Raw genomic sequence first — 24,383 nt, 5'->3', positions numbered from 1 at the left:
TTCCAGTGTACAGCAATGTGATTCAGTTATACATATACATGTATCTGTTCTTTTTCAAATTCTTTTCCCATTTAGGTTTTTACAGAAATTGAGCAGAGTTCCTTGTGCTATACAGTAGGTCCTTGTTGGTTATCTGTTTTAAGTGTAGCAGTGTGTACATGTCAATCCCAAACTCCCAATCTATCCTTCCCCCACCCCACCTTCCCCCTTGCTAACCATAAGTTCATTCTCTAAGTCTGTGAATCAACAAAGCTTTTAATGTTACAGGGAAGCTCTTTGCCCTTCTTAGTAAAAAGACTTCGGCAGAAATTCAACGTTATTATTAGAAATATATAATAATTATAGATTTAATTTAACCTTTATTCTAACTTGTAGTAACACTTACTAACCCTTTATTTATCCAACATGTTATAAAAGCTACCTGTGTGATTTGTCCTCTTGAAATACCTGGGCACCCGCCTGCCATTCTTTCAAGATCCTTTGTTAAATTGCTAATTGAAGGGAAGATAGTGCAGTGGCAGCATAGTTTTTGGATCTTCCTGAAGTGCCACGTAACAACAGTCAGAGAAACTAGATAGCAAAACAAAAAATCCACAGACAATATTTATAACAAAATTGGGTAATATGTCTCCCATGAAGAATTGCTGGAGAGTAAGCAGCAGCAGCCACAAGAGCCTCATAATATGTCTGTGCCAGGAGAAAACAGGGAAGCAAGAGAGCCAATGTCTGATGGACCTAGAGACAAAAGAATTGCAAAATAGCCATCAGGTATTCACTAGAATGTACAGCAAGCCATTCTGAAAACAGCAGCTGAAACTGGATGATAATTTGACTTATCTAATAGCAGAGAATGTTTCATGGTAAGAGTTGAATAGGGCTGGAGCATCATAGCTCCTGTGAATTCTTGAAACTGACCAGCCAGAGCTCCCTTACAGACACTAATGAAAAATTGAGCAGGATACGGACAGTAGAAAAAGAGAAGTCTTAGATGTGGACGCGCAGGCTCAGCGGCCATGGCTCACGGGCCCAGCCGCTCTGCGGCATGTGGGATCCTCCCGGACCGAGGCACGACCCATTTCCCCTGCATTGGCAGGCGGACTCTCAACCACTGCGCCACCAGGGAAGCCCCCTACTGTATTTTTAAACAGTATATGAAAACAATGGAAGGAGGAGCTCTGTGAAGCAGAAAGCAATCCAGAATGATGTCCTGTAAGTCAGGAAAATGAATTTCACAATTCCGTGAATTTCAACAGAAGAGGATCAGGGTCAAATTGCATCATTGTCTTAAGAAAAAAAGAGAATAAGGAGCAGAATAACGTATCTACTGACAATAAAGGCATGTCAGAAAGACATGTCCCTAATAAAGATCAAAATTGAAACCTACTTTTTCAAAAAAATATATTAAGAAAGTGATACAAAACATGAAAGAACAACATAAATCTGAATTACACGAATTTGGAAATAAGGTGAACAGTACTCAGGGAAGAATTATAAATAAAAGGAAAAATCATTTCAGAAATGAAGATTAAACTTCAAAGATTACAAGAGCAAAAAATATAACAGCTAATTCCTTAAGAAAAACGGTAGGTAAAAACGAGGAGCATTTTGAAAGTCAAACTAAATGAGGGAGGCACTGGGGATCTAGGCGTAAAAGGCTGTGTCACTAAGGTTTTTGAAATCTAGTGAGAAACCCAGGCATGCCAACAAATTAAGGTAATATTATGTCTGAGTAGCCTATTTTGGAACAATTGTGAAGATAATTATTATAAGTTCTGGACAAAATATGCAAAATCACTCTCTGAAGGTACTAGAAATTGTCCAAAAGCAGGCAGAAACTGGAAAGGAGTCAGCACCTGGAGGAGGGAATGGCACCTTTTTGTTTGCCTGGATTTTGGCCTGATGGCAGGCCCCATACATTGTTTGGAATTGGAGATTGGATAGAAATCAGAAGTTTTACCGGCTTCTGATTTGGAGCTACATAAGCAGCTGAAAAATGAGGGGAGAAATCATAGGATGGAGAGAGCTACAGAGAGGGAGCATCAAATTCTGCACATAAATTCTGCTGAAATCTCTGACTGTTGAACTACACATGCCTGGGGCAGACTCAAAGCAGCCTAGTAAGGCTAAAAGAACTGAATCTATTTCAGCTGTTGCCCACCACAGGGAGTCAGAACTTAAGATTAGTCAAGTTAACTCCCAGCTAAAACTAAGCGAAAAGCAGTACTCTTAGAAGGCCTGTAAAAGATTCCACAGTCTCTACAGCTTACCTATTATGATGTCCAGGATACAAACCAAAATTACTGGATAGATTAAGAAACAAGAACCCACGTTTTTGTTGTGACCCTTGGTGAAGAGAAAATGTGACCCTTGGTGAAGAGAAAAATAATGGAAACGGATCCTGAGATGATGCAGATGTTGAAGTTAGCAAAAAGGTTTTAAAGAATTCTTAAAACCACATTAAAACCACAAAAAGAGTGTAAAGCAATATATGTTCACACTAAATGAACAGATAAGAAACCTCAGTGGAGAAAAAGAAATTATAAAGTCAAATGATTTTCTAGAGTTGAAAATAAAATATCTGAAGTAAATTCACTGCAGTGTCTTAAGAACAAATTGGAAATGGCAGAAGAAAACATCGGTGAACCCCAAAACAGATTGGTAGAAATGATCCAATCTGAAGAACAGAGAGAGAAAATAAATGCAAAAAAATTTTTTTAAAAGCAGAATCTGGGAGTTCCCTGGTGGTATAGTGGTTAGGATTCGGTGCTTTGAATGCCGTGGCCCAGGTTCAGTCCCTGGTTGGGGAACTGAGAGGTACTGTGAGCCGTGTGGCGTGGCCAAAAAAAAAAAAAAAAAAAAAAAAAACAGAGTCTGAGAGACCTGTGGGTTGATACCAAGTGGCCTGACATATGTGTAATTGTGATGAGAGAAAGATGGTAAGGAGAAAAAATGAAAAGAGAAAAAATTCTTGAGAAAATAATGGTTGAAAATTTTGTAAATTTTATGAAAGAGTTTACAGATTTAAGAAGCCCAGAAAAAAAAAAAAAAGAAGCCCAGAAAAGCCCACAAAATGAATACAAAGAAAATCTTACACAGGCACATTGTAGTCAAACTGCAGAAAACTCAAAGTAATTAGAAAATCATTCAACTAAAGAAAAATGACACATTGCCATAGAGGGGAACAATGTTCAATATGATGGCTGACCTCTCATTAGGAACAGTAAAGGCTAGAAGACAGTGGAATGACATCTTTAAAGTTTTCAAAAAAACTCCACTCTGCCCAATTTTTTATTTCCAGTAGTATAGTATCTTGGTAGTATCTTTCAAGAACTTTGAAGAATGAAGGTAAAGTAGAGGTATTTTCAGATAATCAAAAATGGGTAATTAATTGTAAGCAGCCCTGCATTATAGGAAATTCTAAAGAATATTCTTCCGGCTGAAGGAAATGATGCCAGATTGTATTTGAATCTATAGGAAGGATTGAAGAGCACAGGAAATGGTAAATGTGTGGGTATATATCAAAGACTTTTTAAAAAATCAATTAAGTATATGACTGTTTAAAACAAAAATTATAACACTGTATAATTGGGTTTGTAACATGTAGACGTAATATTTGTGAAAACCATAGCATAATGAGTGGAGGGGCAGTACATGGAACTATAGTTTGCAAGGTTCTTGTGTTTTATGTGAAGTAGTACAGTAAGACTGAAAAGTTAAGGATGTATAGAACAATAAATAATGTAGAGTTAGCTATAAAGCCAATAGATAAATTAAAATGGAATTGTATAAAAATACTCAGTAAAAAAAAAAATAGTAAACTCAAAGGAAGACGGGGTTTACTGTTCAGCTGTTTTGCTTGAAGGACAACAAAGGAACAGAGTTTGAGAGAAACAAAATACAAATGGGATTAGCAGAAATTAAATAGCAAAAATGTTAGCTGTATAGGAGAAAATACTTGCAAACAATGTGAACAACAAGAGCTCAGTTTCCAAAATATACAAACAGCTCATATAGCTCATTATAAAAAAAAAAACAACCCAATCAAAAAATGGGCAGCAAACCTAAATAGACATTTCTCCAAAGAAGACATACAGAGGGCCAACAGACACATGAAAAGATGCTCAACATTGCTAATTATTAGAGAAATGCAAATGCAATAAGGGATCACCTCACACCAGTCAGAATGGCAGTCATCAAAAAGTCTACAAATAATAAATGCTGGAGAGGGTGTGGAGAAAAGGTAACACTCCTGCACTGTTGGTGGGAATGTAAATTGGTGCAGCCACTATTGCGAAACAGTATGGAGGTTCCTTAAAAAACGAAAAATGGAGCTACCATATGACCCAGCAATCCCACTCCTGGGCATATATCTGGAGAAAATCATAATTCAAAAAGATAGATGCACCCCAGTGTTCATTGTAGCACTGTTTACAATAGCCAAGACATGGAAGCAACCTAAGTGTCCATCAACAGATGAATAAAAAAGATGTGGTATGTATATACAATGGAATATTACTCAGCCATAAAAAAGAACGAAATAATGCCATTTGCAGTAACATGGATGGACCTGGAGGTTTTCATACCAAGTGAAGTAAGTCAGAGAAAGACAAATATCGTATGATAACACTTATATGTGGAATCTAAAGAATGATACAAATGAACTTATTTACAAATCAGAAACAGACTCACAGACATAGATTATATAGGTTACCAAAGGGGAAAGGGAGGGAGGGATAAATTAGGGATTTGGGATTAACAGACACACACTAATATATATAAAATAGGTAAACAACAAGGACCTACTGTATAGCACAGGAAACTATATTCAATATCTTGTAATAACCTATAAGGAAAAGAAGCTGACAAATATATGTGTATAAACAATCATTTTGCTGTACACCTGAAACTAACACAACATTGTAAACCAACTATACTTCAATTTAAAAAATGGTACCTGTAAGTCCAATTATATTAATAATTTCACAAATGTAGTGGAGTATATATTACAATTAATGAAGTTATGAGATGGAACTAAATGCTGTCCACATGAAATACATTGTTAGTAAAAAGATACAGATTGGTTGAAAGTAAAAGATGAAAAAGATATATCATACATAACAGTAAGCATAAAAGAATCGAAGTGACTAAAAAAAATCAGGTAAAGTCAGAATTCTAGGCAAAGTGTATCATCAGAGATAGAGGGACATTTCATAAGGATAAATGGTTAATTAGGAAGACACAACAGTCAAATGTGTATTCACCTAATAATGCTTTAAGATAAATGATCTAAAAGTTGACAGAATTAATTATGAGTTAACTCCACAATTATAGGGGTTTTCTCTTTCTGGCATTTAATAAAATAGTCAAAAAAAATGAATAAGGACATAGAAAATCTGAACCACACTCTCTACCATCATGATGTTTGACTTTTATAGAACACTGTACCCAACAACTGCAGAATACACATTCTGTTCAGGTACACATGGAACATTCGCCAAGATGGACCATGTAGTTGGCCATGGAATAAGTCTCAACAAATTTCAAAATACTGAAATCTTACAGAGTATGTTCTTTAAGATGGAATTAAATTAAAAATCAATACAATGAATTACCTAAGAATTAACCCTCTAGATAATTTGGAAATTAAACAGTTCTCTACTAAATAACTTATTTTTAAAAATTGAAGTATAGTTGATTTACAATGTTGTGTTAGTGTCTGGTGTACAGCAAAGTCATTCAGTTATACATATATATGTGTACTTTTTCATACTCTTTTGCATTATGGTTTATTACAGGATATTGAATGTAGCTAAATAACTTATTAAAGACAGAATCACAAGGGAAATTTGAAAATACTTCCAATTGAAAATGAAAATATAACATGTCAAAAATTGTGAGATGCAGCTAAAACAGTGCTCAAAGAGAAATTTATAGCTCTAAAATGCCTAAATTAGAAGAAAAGAAAGGTATAAAATCATCATTGACCTGAAGGTCTACCTTAAGAAGTCTAGAAAAGGGAGGAGCGAAGTAAAGTCAAAATAGTAGGAGAAAAGAAATAAGAAAATCAAGAATAGACATTAATAAAATAGCAACAATTAACAAAGCCAAATATTGATTCTTTGTAAGATCACCAAAATTGATAAACCATTAACTAGTTAAATTAGAAAAAAAGAGAGGACACAAACACCAATATCAGGAAAGAGATTATATCATTATAAATTCTACAGATACTGAAAGGACAATAAGGAAATATTATGAACAACTGTACCTATCATTTGACAACTTAGATGGAATGGACAAATTCCTCAAAAGACACAAATTACCCAACTGAGGCAAGATGAAATAGAAAATCTTAATATCCCTGTAAGTATCAAGAAATGGATTTTTGTTATTTAAAAAAAACAAAAGAAAGAAAAACACCTCTCCACAAAAGAAGGGAGAAGGAGAAAAAACTGCAGGCCCATATGGTTTTATTGGTGAATTCTGTCAAACTTTTAAGGAGGAAATTATATTAATCATACATTGTTTCTTTCATAAAATAGAATGAGTTGGGGAGTATTTTCTATGAATACATTATCCTGCTACCAAAACTTGACATAGACATTACAAAAAAACCCAATTAGATCATGTTTATCATAACATAGAATAAAAAATATTACAAAATAATAGTAAATTGGATCCAGCAATATGTGAACAAGAGGGTATTTTCCCCCAGCAATACAAGGTTGGAGTAACATTTCAAAAGGAATTAACATAATTCACCGTGTTAACAGAATAAGGAAGAAAACCATATGATCATTTTAGTAGATGCAGAAAAAGAATTACCAAAATTTAATACCCATTTGTAATCAAAACTCTCAGAAAAATAGGAATAGAATAGAACTTCCTCAACCTGGTAAAGGATAGCTATGAAAAACCTATGCTTGTCATACTTAATAGTAAGACACTGGACACTTTCCCCCTAAAATCAGGGCTACCATGTCCATTCGCATGGCTTTAATTCAGTGTTTTACTGGAGGTCCTAGACAGTGTAATAAAATAAGAAAAAAATAGGCACAAAAACTTGCAGTAGTGACACTGTCATTATTTGTAGAAAACATGATTGTCTACATAGAATGTACTAAGGAATCCATGAAAAGCTATTAGAACTAATAAGTGAATTTATTAAGGCCAAAGTTAAGAATATAAAAAAGTTGTATATTAATTATATAGATTAATAATAAAAATAATATATAGATGAATATAAAAATCTTATATTTCCATATGGAGGCAGCAAACAATTGGAAAATGAAATTTTTAAAATTCTATTTACAATAGTGTGAAATTACTTGAAAATAAGTCTAACAAAGAAACATAAGACATCTGTACTGAAAAATACTAACATTGCTGAGAGAAATTAAAGAAGACTAAATGGAGAGCTGTAACACTCATGGGTAAGAAGCTTAGTATTGTTATTAATCTATAGATTCAGTATTGTCTCCATCATAATTCTTGTAGGCTATTTGTAAATACTGGCAAATCCATAAGTTTGTCATATATGAGAGTACATAAGGAGTTCAGTTCTTATGCACTCAAGTGATTTTTGATGGAGATGCCAAAGGAATTCAGTGGGGACAGGAGAATCTTTTCAACAAATGATGCTGGAACAACTACTTATGTGGGAAAAAAAAAGAATCTCAACCCCAACCTCACACCATGTACAAAAATTAGAGATATATCATAGGCATAAATGGGAAAAATTCAAAATTAAAGCTTCTAGAAGAAAACTTTATTTACGATCTGGGGATATTTAAGAGTTTTTTAGAACATAGAAAGCAATAATCATTTAAAAGAAAATTGATAATGAGACTTTATCAAAATTTTACTATTTAGGAGACTCCATTTAAAAATTAAAAGGCAGACCACAGACTGGGAAGAAATATATACAATCATACATTTGAAAAAGGACTCATATCCAGAATACATAGATAACCTTCTATATCTCCATTACAGAAAGCCAAACAGCTCTGTTAAAGAAAGATTTGAACAGACACTTCACAAATGTAGATGTATGAGTGATTAATAAACACAAATGCTAGTAAACTCATACGTTTTTGGTTCAAGTATAAAATGGTACTACTTTGGAAAATGTTCTGACAGTTTGTTATAAAATAAATGTATATTTACTCTTTGATCCAGAATTATACTCTTTGATCCAGAATTATTTATTCAAGAGAAATCAAAGCCTCTATTCCCCCAAAAGACTTGTACAGTAATATTTGTAACAGCTTTATGCTTAATAGCCACAACTGGAGACAACTCTATTATTTATTAGTACGAAAATGAATAAAGAAATTGTGGTATATTCTTTTTTTTTTTTTTTGGCGGTACGCAGGCCTCTCACTGTTGTGGCCTCTCCCGTTGCGGAGCACAGGCTCCGGACGCACAGGCCCAGCGGCCATGGCTCACGGGCCTAGCCGCTCTGCGGCATGTGGGATCTTCCCGGACCAGGGCACGAACCCATGTCCCCTGCATCGGCAGGCGGACTCTCAACCACTGCGCCACCAGGGAAGCCCTGTGGTATATTCTTACAATGAAGTACTATTCAGCATTAAGAATAAATCAACTACTGATAGATGAACCAACATGGATGAATTTGAGAAACGCTTGCTGCTGAACAGAAGAGTACACAGTGTAGGATACCTTCTATTTGAGTTGCTAGGATAGCCAAAGCTAATTTATGGTGGAAAAAGAGAGTTGGTTTTATCTGGGAAAGAAAGAACTTGCTGAGTGATGAAAATGTTTTATATCTTAAATGTGAGTTTGCGACACACAGTGTGCATTTATCAAAGCTAATTGAATGATAAACTTAAGTTTTATACATTTCAGTGTATGTAAATTTTATGTTTAAAAACTAACAGATATTGAACTCAGTTAATTATGTGCATACTGACATATTTTGGGGTAAAGGGTACTGATGTCTGCAGCTCGTGTTGAAATGCATAAAAAAGGTAAGATGGTTTGGTAGGTAGATGGCTATATAGATGATAAAGGAAATATAGCAGAATACTAATAATTATATAACCTAGGTGGCGGATGTTCACTGTCCAAGTCTTTCACCTTTTCCTGTGTTTAAAAATTTTCATAAGAAAATACTAGGAAAAAATGAACAGGAAAGATTGAAGCGAAAGTAACAGGCATTGAAAACAGGCAGAGAAGAGCCAACGTATGAAATAAAACCAATGATGGAACAGAACAAATGTTGAAAACTATAATTTGAGTGAACTTTACTGAAATGGAAGACTTGAAATTATATATTGAGAGAACACACTGCATACCTGAGAATATCAACCCAGAATGACAAACACCAAATTATTGGACTTAAAGAAAAAAATAATCCTTTGAACAAATGAACCAGTGACTTAAAGAAAAATATAATCCTTTGAACAAATGAACAAGTGACCTATAAAGGAGACAAAATTAGGTTATAGAACATTTTCAGTGTTTTTTTTTTTTGCGGTACGCGGGCCTCTCACTGTTGTGGCCTCTCCCGTTGCGGAGCACAGGCTCCGGATGCGCAGACTCAGCGGCCATGGCTCACGGGCCCAGCCGCTCCGCGGCATGCGGGATCCTCCCGGACCGGGGCACGAACCCATGCCCCCCGCATCGGTAGGCAGACTCTCAACCACTGCACCAGCAGGGAAGCCCCCTTCAGTGTTCTTCTAAACATTCTCATGTTTAGAAGAAAAGGGATTTTAAAAAATAACATATTTTAAACACTCAAGGAAAAAAAATGTGAGCCAAGGATTTTATGGCTAGCAAAATTGACTTTCAGCTATACAGAACTAGACAAGCTATTGCCGCCATGCAAGAATTGAAGAACCATTGTTCCCATGAGACCTCAAGGGGTCTACTGAAGAATGAACTTCAGGTAACCAAAATCACTTGAGGGACAGCAACAAAAGAACTGAACATGAGCACCACTTATAAAACTAAGACCAAATGAGGGTTAGAAAGAAGAGAATATAGTATATAATGGCTATATACTCTGACAATATAAAGGACAGTTACACAAAATGGTAGAAAGAGAAGGGGTGAGCATAGGAAAAAAATGTAAACTGCTTTTATTAATTATACTGGTGATGGTAATGTGAGTACTGTTTTTCTGAGACTACTGAGTAATGTGATATAGAGCAGCAGTCCCCAACCTTTTTGGCACCAAGGACCAGTTTTGTAGAAGACAGTTTTTCCACAGATCGGGGGTGGGCATGGTTCAGGCGGTAACGCGATCAGTGGGGAGCAGCAGATGAAGCTTCGCTGGCTCGCCGGCCGCTAACCTCCTGCTGTGCGGCCCTGTTCCTAACAGGCCGCAGACCAGTACCAGTATGCCACCCGGGGGTTGGGCACCCCTGATATAGAGCATATTAACAATTATGGGAGGGCTTCCCTGGTGGCGCAGTGGTTGAGAGTCCTCCTGCCGATGCAAGGGACATGGGTTCGTGCCCCGGTCCGGGAAGATCCCACATGCCGCGGAGCGGCTAGGCCCGTGAGCCATGGCTGCTGAGCCTCCGTGTCCGGAGCCTGTGCTCTGCAACGGGAGAGGCCACAACAGTGAGAGGCCCGTGAACCGCAAAAAATAAAAAAAAAAAAATTATTATTATTATTATGGGATATATGGGGGTAATTATGAGATAATTTTAATTGTATGTACAAGGATTTCTAATTGCATAAATTGAACCTGGAACATCTTACAATTCCAGACCAGCAAGGACTATTAAAGACTAGGTTCACATTACAAGGGCTTAGGAATCCATGTGAAGTGTTATTTCAGGTTTCAATAAGGATAATAATTGCAGTGGTTTGAAGCCCATCAAATATGTTTAATTCTATGAGTTCATATGATATTAAAAACGAATTGGTGGGCTTCCCTGGTGGCGCAGTGGTTAAGAATCCACCTGCCAATGCAGGGGACATGGGTTCGAGCCCTGGTCCGGGAAGATCCCACATGCTGCAGAGCAACTAAGCCTGTGTGCCACAACTACTGAGCCTGCGCTCTAGAGCCTGCGAGCCACACCTACTGAGCCCACATGCTGCAACTGCTGGGCCCGTGTGCCTAGAGCCCATGCTCCTCAGCAAGAGAAGCCACCGCAATGAGAAGCCCGCGCACCGCAACAAAGAGTAGCCCCTGCTAAATTAATTAATTAATTAATTAAAAAAGAAAAATGCTAATTGGTTATCATGGAAGATGATAGAGAACCAATGCATTACCTTAGAAAATGGTAAATAAAGAGAAAGAGCCAGTCACTTACCTCACTTTCCTGAATGAACTGGTAGGACTGGTTAACCAAATAGCAGATGAGGGGAGCATATCTCTATAAAATATTCCAACTAAATAACAAAAAAGAATTTATAGAATTAGAATATCACTATGTTAAGCCTCTCAATAAAATAGTAGATCACGCATCGACCAGTAATGGCTCCTAACAACACCAAGAAGAAAAAAAAAAGACAACCAGACATTATATGTGCCTCTTTTTAGAACATGGCATCACCAATAGTCTTGTCATAGGGGTGGAGCATGAGTCTGATCAAGCCGCTGGGTCCAGCTGCCAATTTGCAGAAAATAAAGTGTTTGCACTATGAGTGTATCATCTACAAAATCTACTCCATGAGGAAATGAAATCATGTAATAGGATATATACATATATTTGAAGGCATAAATATAAACTCTAAGGAAAAAATAAAACAACCAGAATGGATTGGAGATGGAAGAGAAGTAAGAGAGTGGGAGTAGAAATACACACCAATTACTTTCTTGCTTATGGTTGGGAGTATATTAAGAAGATAGCATAACAAAGGACCTAGGGCAGTGTATTTGACATATCAATGGATGGACCAAACTAACTTACTAAAAGAAACTGCTTCTGAGATAAGATTACTCAACTGTGTTTCATATAAGGATTTGGAATTACCTCCGTATTAATTCATAAAAAATACAACAGGTGTAATCTATTATGTTGAAGCATGATGCATGTTCAAGTTTTGACAGTTTCTGGAAAGTTTCACAAGAATCTGCTGGTGATGGTTTGCATAAGAAACTAGTAGTAATGGTTACCTCCAAGGAGGTGATCTCCTGGTCAACTGAGGGATGGGAGTGGGCTGGAGACTAAGTTTTTGCTGTGTACCTTTTCAAAACTTCTGAATATCACTTATTCAAAAAATTGATAACTTACATTAAAAAGAATCCTTCCCAACCTAGTCATGTGTGCAGCTGAATTGCACATTCATAGTACTGGGCACTTACCGAGAAGGTAAAGAAACCATTAGACTAATGAACATAAAAAGAAAAGAAGCCATAATGTGTAATGTACAAGGAAGTAAGTAGAAGTACCAAATCTAACTCACCACCACCCTTCTTCTGTCCTCTACCAGTTCTTTCTCTCTTGGGATATCTGTGATTGGCTATAGATGTGATACTAATGACCCTTTAAACCGTGACTTGACTGACGCTGGGCCCCATTTTTACAAGTGTCCTGGGAGAAGTCAATAAAGAGTTGAGTTGGGTCTCAGAACATTACTACACCAACAAGAAGTATGCACTGCAGAAATCCCACCCTTTGTCAAGGGTCAATCCTTTAGAACTGTTTGCCCTCTGTGTTCCTGTTGGTCTTCCCCAAGGTGATTAAGTCAGAGCAGGGATTTATTTCCTACTAACACCTAGTCAAGAGGAAGAGAGCAAGAACTACGGTTAGCTCTACTGCTTTACCTTGGTTATGGAGACAAAAGTTTAAGAATTCAGACATTTTAATGGGACGTCTTTATTAACAAGGGCAAACTTACCAATTCACTGTGCAGTTTAAACCAAACATACTTGTTATCTATCTTATATATATTCTCTTCTATCTGTATTTGGTATAGTTCTTCTTTTCCAAGGCGAGAAAATCAGACAGTTATAGGAAATACATAGACACCTGCCTATTTATCCCAACTTCCAGGGTGAAATAATAAACAAAAATTTTAAGGAAATGTTTAAAAATAGTATTTTATTGCATGTGGAAAGTGGTAGTAGTGAATACTCTTTCTCTGAAAATAGAGAAATATCAAGTTTTATTATGATTTTTGTATTTTGTGTGTTCCCCTCTTTTTTAAAAAAGACTTTTTGCTTTATAATCAGACATTGTGTAAAATGAGAGGTAAAAATGTCCCTTAATTTTCTTTTCAATTTAACATATGCTGTAAAAGGAACTTGAAGTTGGCCTAGAAGTTTATGGTGAGGGATTATAGGTCTCTTGGTTTGTATTATACTTGCATGGAAGCAAGGGTTTGTTGTAATGCCTGAGTTAACTCACCCTTACAAATTTAGTTTGGTTAAGTCCAAATTAAAGCATTGTCCATGGGCATCTGTATATGTTATATTCTTGTTTTGTTTTTTTTTTTGGTCTTTGGTTTTGCTTTGGTGACAGGTAATTTTTAAAGAGCAACTTTCACCCAAAAATCTGGGCTTCTTAAATGTGACCGAGCTTGTTGGAGCTCTTAGTGACATTCTCCATGTTGAGTTCAGGGAAGGAGAACAAGACTTGCTGGTGTTTGATGCTGATATGAAGCCTCTACCACCTGGTGAGTTGAATTACAATATGATGCAAACCTGATTTTTAATTGTCTCTATAAGAACAAGGAAAAAGAAAGCACTGGTTATGTAAATAGGCGTTATTGTAACCACATCAACCAAACAGATCACACATTAGCCTTGGAAATGTTTTGTATATAATGACCTCCTTTCTGGTGATATATGTTGCAATGAGGTTACTGTATTAAAATCTGAGTTTTTTAAGTTTACTTTCTTCATTGTCCAGATTTTTTAATAATTCTGAAGAAATAAATTTTCTGAAATGGTGTTCTGAGGGGGAAGCTCTAGATAGTTCAGTGGTTCTTAACTCTTTTTAGAAATATATGGAGGTTCTTAGAAATATATGGACGTTCAGAATAAATGGGTGTGCGCTGAGACTCAGCAGTTGTAATTTAAAAAAAACAACATTTTATTTTGAGATAATTTTAGGTTTATAGAAAAGTTGCAAAGATAGTACAGAGTTCTCATATGCCCTTCATCCAGTTTCCCCCTAATTTTAACATCTTACGTTACCATGATATGTTTATCAAAACTAAGAAATTAACATTGGTACACTGCTATTTACTAAACTCCAGAGGCTATTCCGATTTTATCAGTTTTGTTCTTTTTCTGTTTCTGGATCTACTCCAGGATATCACATTGCATTTAGGGCACTTGACTTTTGTTTTTGTTTGGCTTAGTGGTTTTTTTCTTTTGAAATTTTTATTGAGGTTATTGTAGGTTCACTTTCAGTTATTAAGAACGAACACAGAGAGATCCCATATACTCTTTCCTCAGTTCCCATAATGGTAATGTCTTGCCATCTATAGTACAGTATGATACTTATATTTTTATAAGTTTCTACAAGTGGCTAAAGTGGACAGCTGTGGGTTTTTTTTTTACAAAATGTAAATGTATCTTTGTTGATTTTTCTGATTAAAATAACTTACATTCATTCTAAAAAATTCAGATAGCACAGATGAGTAAAAAGTTGAAAGTGAATATTTCTCTACATTTTACTCCCACCAAAACTGCCATTAGAATTTTTATATAGCCTTCCAGACTTTTTAAAATGTATATGTGAGCCTAGCTGCACTTAGAAAAAAATTACAAAAGCAGTATTTGCTTGTTTAAACAATTCCAGCAATGCAGAGGTAGTAACTAGCAGTGATAGTTTTAGTGTTTTTTTCTGGACCTCTTCTCTATAATTATTTATCATATGTATAATTTTCTTCCACAAAACAGTATTGTATAAACATTATATAAGTCCTTGCTTTTTATACTTCATAGAGGTAATTTTCTATAACAGCATATACAAGTTTATTTCTTCCTTTTTGACTACATATAATTATTTTATGTAACGTATTATAGTTTATTTAACCAGTCTCCTGTCAATGGACATGTAGAGAGTATCCATTTTTTTATCATTATAAAAAATACAGTGATAAATATTCTTGTACCTACATCTTTGTACAGTTACTAGTTTATTTCTTTAGGAGCCACTATGGTTTTATGTCTATCTGGGGTCTGTTTTAATGTGTCAGCCTCCTATAATCATCATACACGTGTAAATTTGTATGATTGTATGGTCAAAATATGTGATTGGTTTGGGAATTCCCTAAAAATTAAGGCATTGTATTATGGACTATTAAGTAGTCACATACGTTGTACATTAAGCAACAAATGAATGTTCACAGCTAAAGCTGAACAAGAAATAAATTGAAATCAGGATGTTGTAAAATAAAACCTTTCACCAAAGTTAAAAAAAACCTTATCAGACTTGCCCCCCCCAACATAAATAACGTAAGATTTGTTCCCATCTGGAACTTCTGTTACATCTCTCCATACTGAAAGGTCTGCAAAGACAGGTTCATATCTCTCATCTCTCATTATCTGTCCAGTGCCTGGCACATAGAATGTGCTTATTAACAGTTTCCAAATTATTTTAATAGATATACATAGGCTCCGCTATTGGTCATTTCAGATGGAGCTGTGTCATCAGTCAGAAATTCATGTTTAGTTCAATCAGATAAGAAAATAGAAGCCAAAGCTTGTGTGTCCAGTCCCCCTAGAAATTCGCTGTCTACTACTGTTATCAAGGAGACTACACAGGATTGCCCTTCAGAAAACCACAAAGAGCCAGAAGAGAAGATTTGCAAGAAGCCTAATCTGGTGGTAAAGCCTTTACAGCTGGTGAGTAAGGTTTGATGGCTGTGTGCCCTGGAGATTCAGCATTATGGAAAGTAACTGAATGAATGTTTCTTTAGACAAAAATGCTGTTTGAGAAAGGTCTTATTTCTAGATGTATGATTTCTTAGGCTAGACCAGAACTTTGGTCTGAAGTCGCCTTATGCAGCATTTATTCTGGTTTTCAGCCTTTTGTATAACTAGCTTTCCTTGAGTCTCATTTCAGGCTTTTCAGTTGTCTTCGAAGATTTAACAGTTGTTTCAGGATAACATTGCTGATTCTCTGTCCATGTGTTTCAGTAGGCTTCACAACCCTCCAGGACTTTTGAGGGAAGAATTGAGGAGCTCTATTGTAGCTGGATGCCTCAGCACTGCTGCAGGTTGCCCCTGCACCTAGCCTCAGTTAGAGGGTGCTTTTATTGTTTTTCTCCTTTATTATATCTCCACACACACTTCTCCCTTTTTGTATTCTCATCTCCTATTACTTATTTTGTAGTTACTAAGGAATTAATTGCTTACTCTTCTTGCCTTCTGCCCTTTACACCTGGCTTCTTTCATGGAAGGAAAACATTTTGTTTGGAGAGCCTGTTATATTTTCTAGAGGACAGTAGAAAGGCCTGAAGGAAAATAATATATTTGAGAATGAGAGTGTTTGAGAAACCGTATTTTTGATCGGAAGACTAGTCTGAAATTTAATCCATTCTTTTTTTAAAATAAATTTATTTATTTTTGGCTGTGTTGGGTCTTCGTCACTGCGTGCGGGCTTTCTCTAGTTGCGGCGAGTGGGGGCTACTTTTCGTCGCAGTGCGCGGGCTTCTCCTTGCAGTGGCTTTTCTTGTTGCGGAGCACGGGCTCTAGGCACGCGGGCTTCAGTAGTTGTGGCACCGTGGGCTCAATAGTTGTGGCTCACAGGCTCTAGAGCGCAGGTTCAGTATTAAGCCTTAAAAGTATAAAGTACTTAAAAATTTTGAGTATTAGTTGTGGCACAAGGGCTTAGTTGCTCCATGGCATGTTAGATCTTCCCAGACCAGGGCTCGAACCCGTGTCCCCTGCAATGGCAGGCAAATTCTTAACCACTGTGCCACCAGGGAAGCCCTGAAATTTAATCCATTCTTTAAAGTTGCCTTTGTTGGTAGAACTGGGTAGGATGAGACTCTTAGTTCAGCCTAAGTATTTGAAGTACGATGTTTTCAATTTTATATATGGCAGTTGTGTGACACACTTTTCACTCTTTACCTAATATCGTAAGACAGTACTTTTAATATTTTAATGTAGGTAAGGATCACCTAGGGAATTTTTTTAAAGGCATAATTTTGGGCCTCACTTCTAGTGAGTGAGTCTGGGCTAAAGCCTAAGAATTTTCATTTTTATTATTTGCCAGGTGATTCTGATAAAGGTGACTCATGAAATATATTTTAAGAAACGTTGTCATAGAGTTTGAAATGTTACTCAAAGATTTATAGTGGTTTCTTTGATTTTTTTTAACTTGTAGCAAGTAGAAATTAAGAAATCACAGCTCAACTTGGCAATGGCAAATCATGATATCCCACCTGATGCTGTACGGGACAAGAAATTATGCAAACTACCCCCATTAGGTACCAGTACCCTCATGGGGGTCTTTGTGGAGTGTATCATCTCTCCTAGTCAATTCTACATCCGAATCTATAGCAGGGATTCATCAGAGTTACTTGAAGACATGATGATTGAAATGCGGTAGGAATCTGTTGTTTTCAATGTATTTTTCATGTATCTCATTCTAAGTCAGTTCTCAAACATTTTGGTCTCAGGGCTCTTAAAAATTAAGGACCGAAGAGAACTTTTGTTTATCAATATTTATCATATAGAAATTAAAACTGTAAAAAATATTGTTTAAAAATAACGATAAATTCATTTTTCTGAATATAAATAACATTTTATGAAAAATAACTTTTATGAAAATTACAATAGTGCACTCTTTTACATTTTTGCAGATCTCTAATATCTGGCATACTAGAAGAAAGTTGGATTTCAGTATCTGCTTCTGTCTTTAATTTCTTGAAATACTTTATTTTGGTGGAAGTACATGAAAACATCTGGCCTCTGACAGATACATAATTGGGAAAAGGAGTATTTTAATAGCCTTTTCAGAAAATTGTGAATACTCTTTGATAGTGCACTGAAACTTGACAAGTGGTAGTTTCTTGAAGTTAGTTTCAGTGTGGAATTTGAACTTTTCAAACTCTACTATGTTAAAATACATTTTCTGCCTTTGCACTTTGAATGGATCCAGGACTAGCTAGGTAATTGCAGGCTCCAGTCCAAAATTAAAATGTAAGACTCCTTGTTTAAAAAGTATTAAGAATTTCAAGACAGCAGTAGCTTAACATTAGAGTAAGCGTAGGGAACTTCTCAGTGTGGACTCAATGGAACTGGTCCTGAATTTTACCACCATCTACGATTTTAAAACATCATGTGTTGGTCTTTTGGAAAATACTGGTTCACTGAGTTATATAGATCTTCCGGATGTTGACATGTTTCATCACACAATATATCTTTAAAAAATCACATTCATTAATAGTATCACTGATTGCATCAGAAAAGTATTAAGTATTAGGAAGCTGTCATGTTTATGGTGGTGGATGCAGCGTTGCCAAAATCCTAATTTTCATTTGAAAGCTTTTGAATTTTATCATTGACAATAAATACTGTCAATGTTTTCCTTGAAGTGGCAAGCTTGCTTCATTTTTGAGAAAATGTGTGGCAAATATGCAAGTCTGAATAAACATAGTTTGTGAGTGGCCTTTCAAGCAAAAATGGTATTCCATGAAAATAGTGTCTAGTTCATCTTCCAAGTAAAAATAAATCTATACACACACACAAAAAGCAGCTCATTCAGTTCACAACTGAAATGCAAAAGTGCCTTTCATTAAGACAACTTGGGAAGTATTTTACTTGTACTTGCATTTTGTTACAGAGAATATTGAAAAGATAGTCAGTGGTTGAGATTTAATAAACTTAATAATTTTTATTGCTTTATCAAGGACATTCTTATTTTTTTTATTTTTATTTTTTTTCGGCACGCGGGCCTCTCACCGCTGCGGCCCCTCCCGCCATGGCACACAGGCTCCGGACGTGCAGGCCCAGTGGCCATGGCCCACGGGCCCAGCCGCTCCATGGCACGTGGGATCCTCCCGGACCGGGGCACGAACCCACGTCCCCTGCATTGGCAGGCGGACTCCCAACCACTGCGCCACGAGGGAAACCCTATCAAGGATACTCTTAAGTGAAAGTAGCCTCTTTTTTCTTTCTTTTTTATTTAATGTGAATGCATGGCAGTGAAAAATAAATGTTTACTAGTATAGTTGGATGCCACTGCCTTGATTTAGCAAAGGCACCGGGAATTTTACCCACCCTTGCTTTTACAGCATCATTGCAAATATTAACATAGTGAAAAGGGCAAATAACTATTTTCATAATAATACTAAAATATTAAAATAGCTTTGATCTTAGGAACTTTTTGAAAGGGTATCAGGGTCCCAGGGATTTGTGAACTACACTTAGAGAGCTACTGCTCTAAATTATCTTTTCTCTAGTGAAAAATCATGTCCTTTGTTAGTAAACACTATGTAAAATGTTTACATTTTCAGTTACTTTAGATTTATTCATGTACAACAAATGTCTGATTTTTACATTGGTGCCACATACAAGAATAATTTACTTTGTATCTCTCCAAAAGTTTTTTTCTAACTTTACCACATTATATACTCACCTACCACCCAAGAACACCTGGCATAATGTTACATAATAATCACTTAGTAAGTTTCTATTGGAAGAAGTTTGTTGATAAAGAGAAGGGATTTGGACAAGAAAAAGAAAATTAATTGGTATTAATAATAAGCATTACCAAATCAGAAAAAGTGAGGGTTTTTTTCTTTGCTTTTTGCCAAGACATTGCTGCTCTTGATACATCAATAAAAATGATCTTTAATTTTTTCTTTCCCTATGGGTTTCTGTGTATTATGGAATTCCGCAGGCGCTGTTATTCTAATCAGCTGGTTTCTGATCGATATGCCATGCCAGAGTATTTTATCCAACCGGGACGTCTCTGTTGTGTAAGGATTTCTGAGGATAAGTGGTGGTATCGGGTCATTATCCATCGAATTCTTGGGAAACAGGAAGTTGAAGTGTTCTATCCAGACTTTGGAAATATTGGAACTGTTCAGAAGTCCTCCCTGAGGTTCCTCAAGTGAGTTAATAAACTGAATAAGGACAACTTAAGTTTTGAGCTGTAATGCTGAAACTCTGTGGGCTTAGGATCTCTCTTCCTTTTCTCCTGCCTCTCTCCCTCCATCCTACCCTCCATTCCACCCCCTTTCATCTTAGTGCAGGTTTGGCAAATGGTCATTTGGTCATTATAATCACAGTTGGATTATAATCTCTCACGTCTTCTTTCACATGACCGTGAATCTGAATGAACCATGAGACTAAATTTCAATCTTATGTTAAGAAAATCATTCTTTGGGTCATGCAAAGAGTTGCATTTATATAGCATGAAGGTTGAACTGTTCCTACCTATATTTTATTTATTTTCAGTTATACATATCCTACCTATATTTTAATTGCATGGTTTTCAAGGACTATTATGTTTTTACAAGTGTATTTCTTAGGTTACTTTAAAGTGTAAGACATTAATTTTAAAATGCATGAGTAAAATACTCTGAAATGGTGTGAAAAGCTTAAATCAAGGAGTGGATAAGAGATTCCATAAAATGCAGTTTTGAAATATGATTAACTATTCATATATTTGATTATCTGTTGCAGGTGCTGCTACACCAGGCTTCCAGCTCAGGCTATCCCCTGTTCTTTGGCTTGGGTGAGACCAGTAGAGGTATGTTTGCTTGTTTCCTGTTTAATCAGCAAACATTTGATGCCAAGAACAATTCTAGGTTCTCAGAATACAAAAATAAAACATAGAATGAGCCCTCAAAGAAATCATTGTAGACAGTATGAAAGATAGGCACGTAGACAAAAATAATAGTGCTGTGTCATATTTGCTAGAAAATTTTGCAGCGTGTGGTAGAAATGCAAAAGGAAGAGCGCTCGTCTCTGCTCGGGGTAATCAGAGAAGGCCCCATACTAGAGGTGGCATTTGCATGAAACTTTGAAGGAAGATTAGTTCTACAACTGGACAGACAAGAAAAGAAAGGCGTTTCAGGCAAAGGGAGAGCAGCATGAAATATCTCAAATATGAGGAGTTTTAAGTGGTTCTGTTTGGCTGCATAATAGAGGATGTGCTGGAATTGGTGCATGGCAAATGATGTCAGAGAAGTAGACAGTAAACTAAGGAGGAGACCCATAGCCATGTGCAGGAGTCTGGACGCAATGTCCAGACTGGGGAGCGACTAAAGGGAACTGCCACAACCAGATATATGTTTTTTAAAGAATTCTCTAGTGGTGGGAGATGATTGGAGTGGGATGGAGCAGGAGGCATTTTCATCCATATAGATACATTGGTTTATGTAGCTATAGTTATGCACCTAATTTTATGTTTTTCCCTCAGAACTCTTAATTATACATGCCATACACATTTATTACACCATATTTGTCTGTTTAACCTAAATAACTTATCAGTTGCTAACATATACGTGGATTATTCCTTACTTTTTTTTAATCTGAAAAGCACAATAAAGAGAAAAGAAGAAGAAAAAACATTATCTGTAATGCCACCATTCAAATGCATTCAATTTAGAAATTTGATATGAGTTTTTCAGTTCAGTTTATTGGATGTTGGGGATGAGGGTTTTGTAGGGTTTTTAGGCTTATATAAAATAGTAATCATATTATTTTATATTCCATTTTCCACTCAACATTATAGCATAAATACATTTACATGTTATAGTTCTCAATTTTAATAGGTACATAAGTAATATATTAGCTAAACGTGCATTGTAGCCTGTTTAACTGTCCCTTTATTGTTAGACTAATTCAGTCCACTTCTGATTTTTGAGTATTATAAATAATTATGCAAAGTATGGTTTTTGTGCGAGTCACTACTCAGCATTGTTTTCTAGGGTGCATTTTAGCCCTGACTAGGTTTCTTTTTAGTACTTCCATCAGGGAGGTCAGGGCTAAATTTGTGACCCACTCATAGCCAATGTCCGTTACTCTCATATCAGCCAGGTGGCTTCCCTTTTTCGTTTTCTTTGCAATTTCCTTCCTAAACTGCTTCTGGCCTTAGGGCTTTTGCCCATGCTGGTCACTGAAATAACTTATTCAAAGAATTCTCATGGTTGACTCCTTCTTGTCGTTCAAATTTAAGCCCAAATGTTATTTCCCCAAGAAGGACTTCCTTGACCAGTCAATTTAAAGTGCACTCTTCCTCTTCAGTCATTCATCATCATTTTGTTTTATCTTTTTTAAAAAAAAAAAAATGTTTATTTATTTTAATTGGACTATAATTGCTTTACAGTGTTGTGCTAGTTTCTGTCGCACAGTGAAGTGAATCAGCCATAAGAATACACACATCCCCTCCCTCGTGGACCTCCCTCCTCCACCCATCCCACCCACCTAGGCCATCACAGAGCACCGGGCTGAGCTCCCTGTGTTATACAACAGGTTCCCACTAGCTATCTATTTTACACATAGTAGTGTATGTATGTCAAAATTAATATCCCAATTCATCCCACCCTCCCCTTTGCCCACTGTGTCCACCCGTGCATTCTCTATGTCTGCCCTGCAAATAGGTTCATCTGTACCATTAATATTTCTTTCTTTCTTTCTTTATTGGCTGCATCAGGTCTTAGTTGTGGCATGCGCGATCTTTAGTTGAGGCACACGGGCTCTTTGTTGCAGTGTGTGGGCTTCTCTCTAGTTGTGGCGTGCGGGCGCCAGAGTGTGTAGGCTCATTAGTTGCAGTACGCGGGCTCTCTAGTTGTGGTGCATGGGCTCCAGAATGTGCGGGCTCAGTAGTTGTGGCACATGGGCTCTCTAGTTTTGGCTCACGGACTCCAGAGCACATGGACTCAGTAGTTGTGGTGCACGGGCTTTCTGCCCCATGGCATGTGGGATCTTTGTGCCCCAACCAGGGATCGAACTGGCATCCCCTGCATTGCAAGACAGATTCTTAACCACTAGACCACCAGGGAAGTCCCTTGTTTTATCTTTATAACACTATCTGGTATTATTTTAATTGTTTGTTCACATACAACATTGTAATTCCTGAGATCAGGGATATTGTCTGTCATATTTACCACTGTATCTCCAGTGCCTAGATCAATGTTTGGTGCATGGTAGGTGCTCAATAAATTTTTTTAACTGAATGTATCTCATTCATGTCTTTATTTCTATATCTTTTTTCTGGTTTGGTGAGCTAATACTCTCATATACAAAATCTAAAGCAGGCAGAAAAGTAGAAGTCTACCCTTGGAAGTCAAACCGCAATAGGTGAGTCAGGAATTTTTCAGCTTCTTTCCTGAGGTCACTCCCCAGTCTACAGCCTTGCTGGCTTGCAGGATTAGAGGACATTGTTTGGGAATAGCAAAACAGCTAGAAGTTAGGGTGTAATACTTAAAGGGAGGGAGCCATAGAATGGGTGCGTTCCAAAATCATTGTACGGATATAAAATCTGCCCAAATCCTTAGATGACAGCTAAACTTCGCAAGCACTGGAGAGAACCCAGTGGCCCTAGTGAAAAGTCACTGGCTTACCTATTATTTTTCTCACCTTGTACGCCTTATTTTGAAGAGGTTTTTAATCATTCCACTATGTTATTTCAGTGATTAGGAAGTACAGCATATGTGTGTAGCAATACAAGGACATTAGAACACGAATTTCTTTAATGTCCTCTTCTGATCTATTTTTGTTTTGTAATTAACATTATTGTTTTTAACCTCTCAAGAAAATAACTGCATATAATAATAACAAATCCATTTAGATTTAGTCACGTATTTCTCAGTCTCTTAGCTCTTCAGTCTTGCTGCTCAAACCCTCTGGGAACATTTTCTTTCTATTTGAACTGTATCTTTTAGGATTTCATTTTGTGAGGGTTTATTGATGGCAAACTCAGTTATGTTCACCTGAAAATATCATTTTGTGCTTATTCTTGAAAGATATGTTCAGTAGGTATAGAATTCTAGGTTGGTAGTTACTATCTTCATTACGTGGAAGGTATCATTACACTGGCTTCTGGTTTCCCTTATGATATTTAAGCCAGCTGTCCATCTAATGGATGTTCCTTTGAAGGCAATATCCTTTTTCTCTGAGGCTGTTTTTAAAATTTTGTATTTGTTACTTGTGTTCTTCAGCTTTTTTAAAAAGCAGGATAGATTTTTATAGATATTTGCTATCTGTATAGAAGAAAGACCTCAATAATCCAGGATATCTCTTCTTTCTTTCTTTTTTATAAATTTATGTATTTATTTATTTATTTTTGGCTGCTTTGGGTCTTTGTTGCTGTGCACGGGCTTTCTCTAGCTGTGGCGAGCAGGGGCTACTCTTTGTTGCGGTGCGCAGGCTTCTCATTGCGGTGGCTTCTCTTGTTACAGAGCACAGGCTCTAGGCGCGCGGCCTTCAGTAGCTGTGGCATGCAGCCTCAGTGGCTCACGGGCTCTCAAGCGCAGGATCAGTAGTTGTG

The 24,383-nt window shown here is 36.6% G+C and overlaps 1 protein-coding gene across 3 annotated transcripts in view; it reads left to right on the top strand.

Annotated features, from left to right (window-relative positions):
* The window catches only part of TDRD5 (tudor domain containing 5), an 89,614-nt gene that overhangs the window by 33,459 nt on the left and 31,772 nt on the right, over positions 1-24,383 (top strand). For all 3 annotated transcript variants that reach the window (XM_060285832.1, XM_060285831.1, XM_060285839.1), the window contains exons 6-10: positions 13,443-13,596; positions 15,606-15,778; positions 17,265-17,485; positions 19,785-19,997; positions 20,573-20,639. In XM_060285832.1, coding sequence (XP_060141815.1) covers positions 13,443-13,596; positions 15,606-15,778; positions 17,265-17,485; positions 19,785-19,997; positions 20,573-20,639 — 828 coding nt within the window. The remainder of the gene's footprint in view (positions 1-13,442; positions 13,597-15,605; positions 15,779-17,264; positions 17,486-19,784; positions 19,998-20,572; positions 20,640-24,383) is intronic.

The sequence above is a fragment of the Globicephala melas genome, chromosome 1 (assembly GCF_963455315.2).
Source record: "Globicephala melas chromosome 1, mGloMel1.2, whole genome shotgun sequence".
Classification (NCBI taxonomy): domain Eukaryota; kingdom Metazoa; phylum Chordata; class Mammalia; order Artiodactyla; family Delphinidae; genus Globicephala; species Globicephala melas.
Note: the sequence above shows the minus strand (reverse complement) of the source record. Positions and strands in the feature narration are given on the sequence as shown.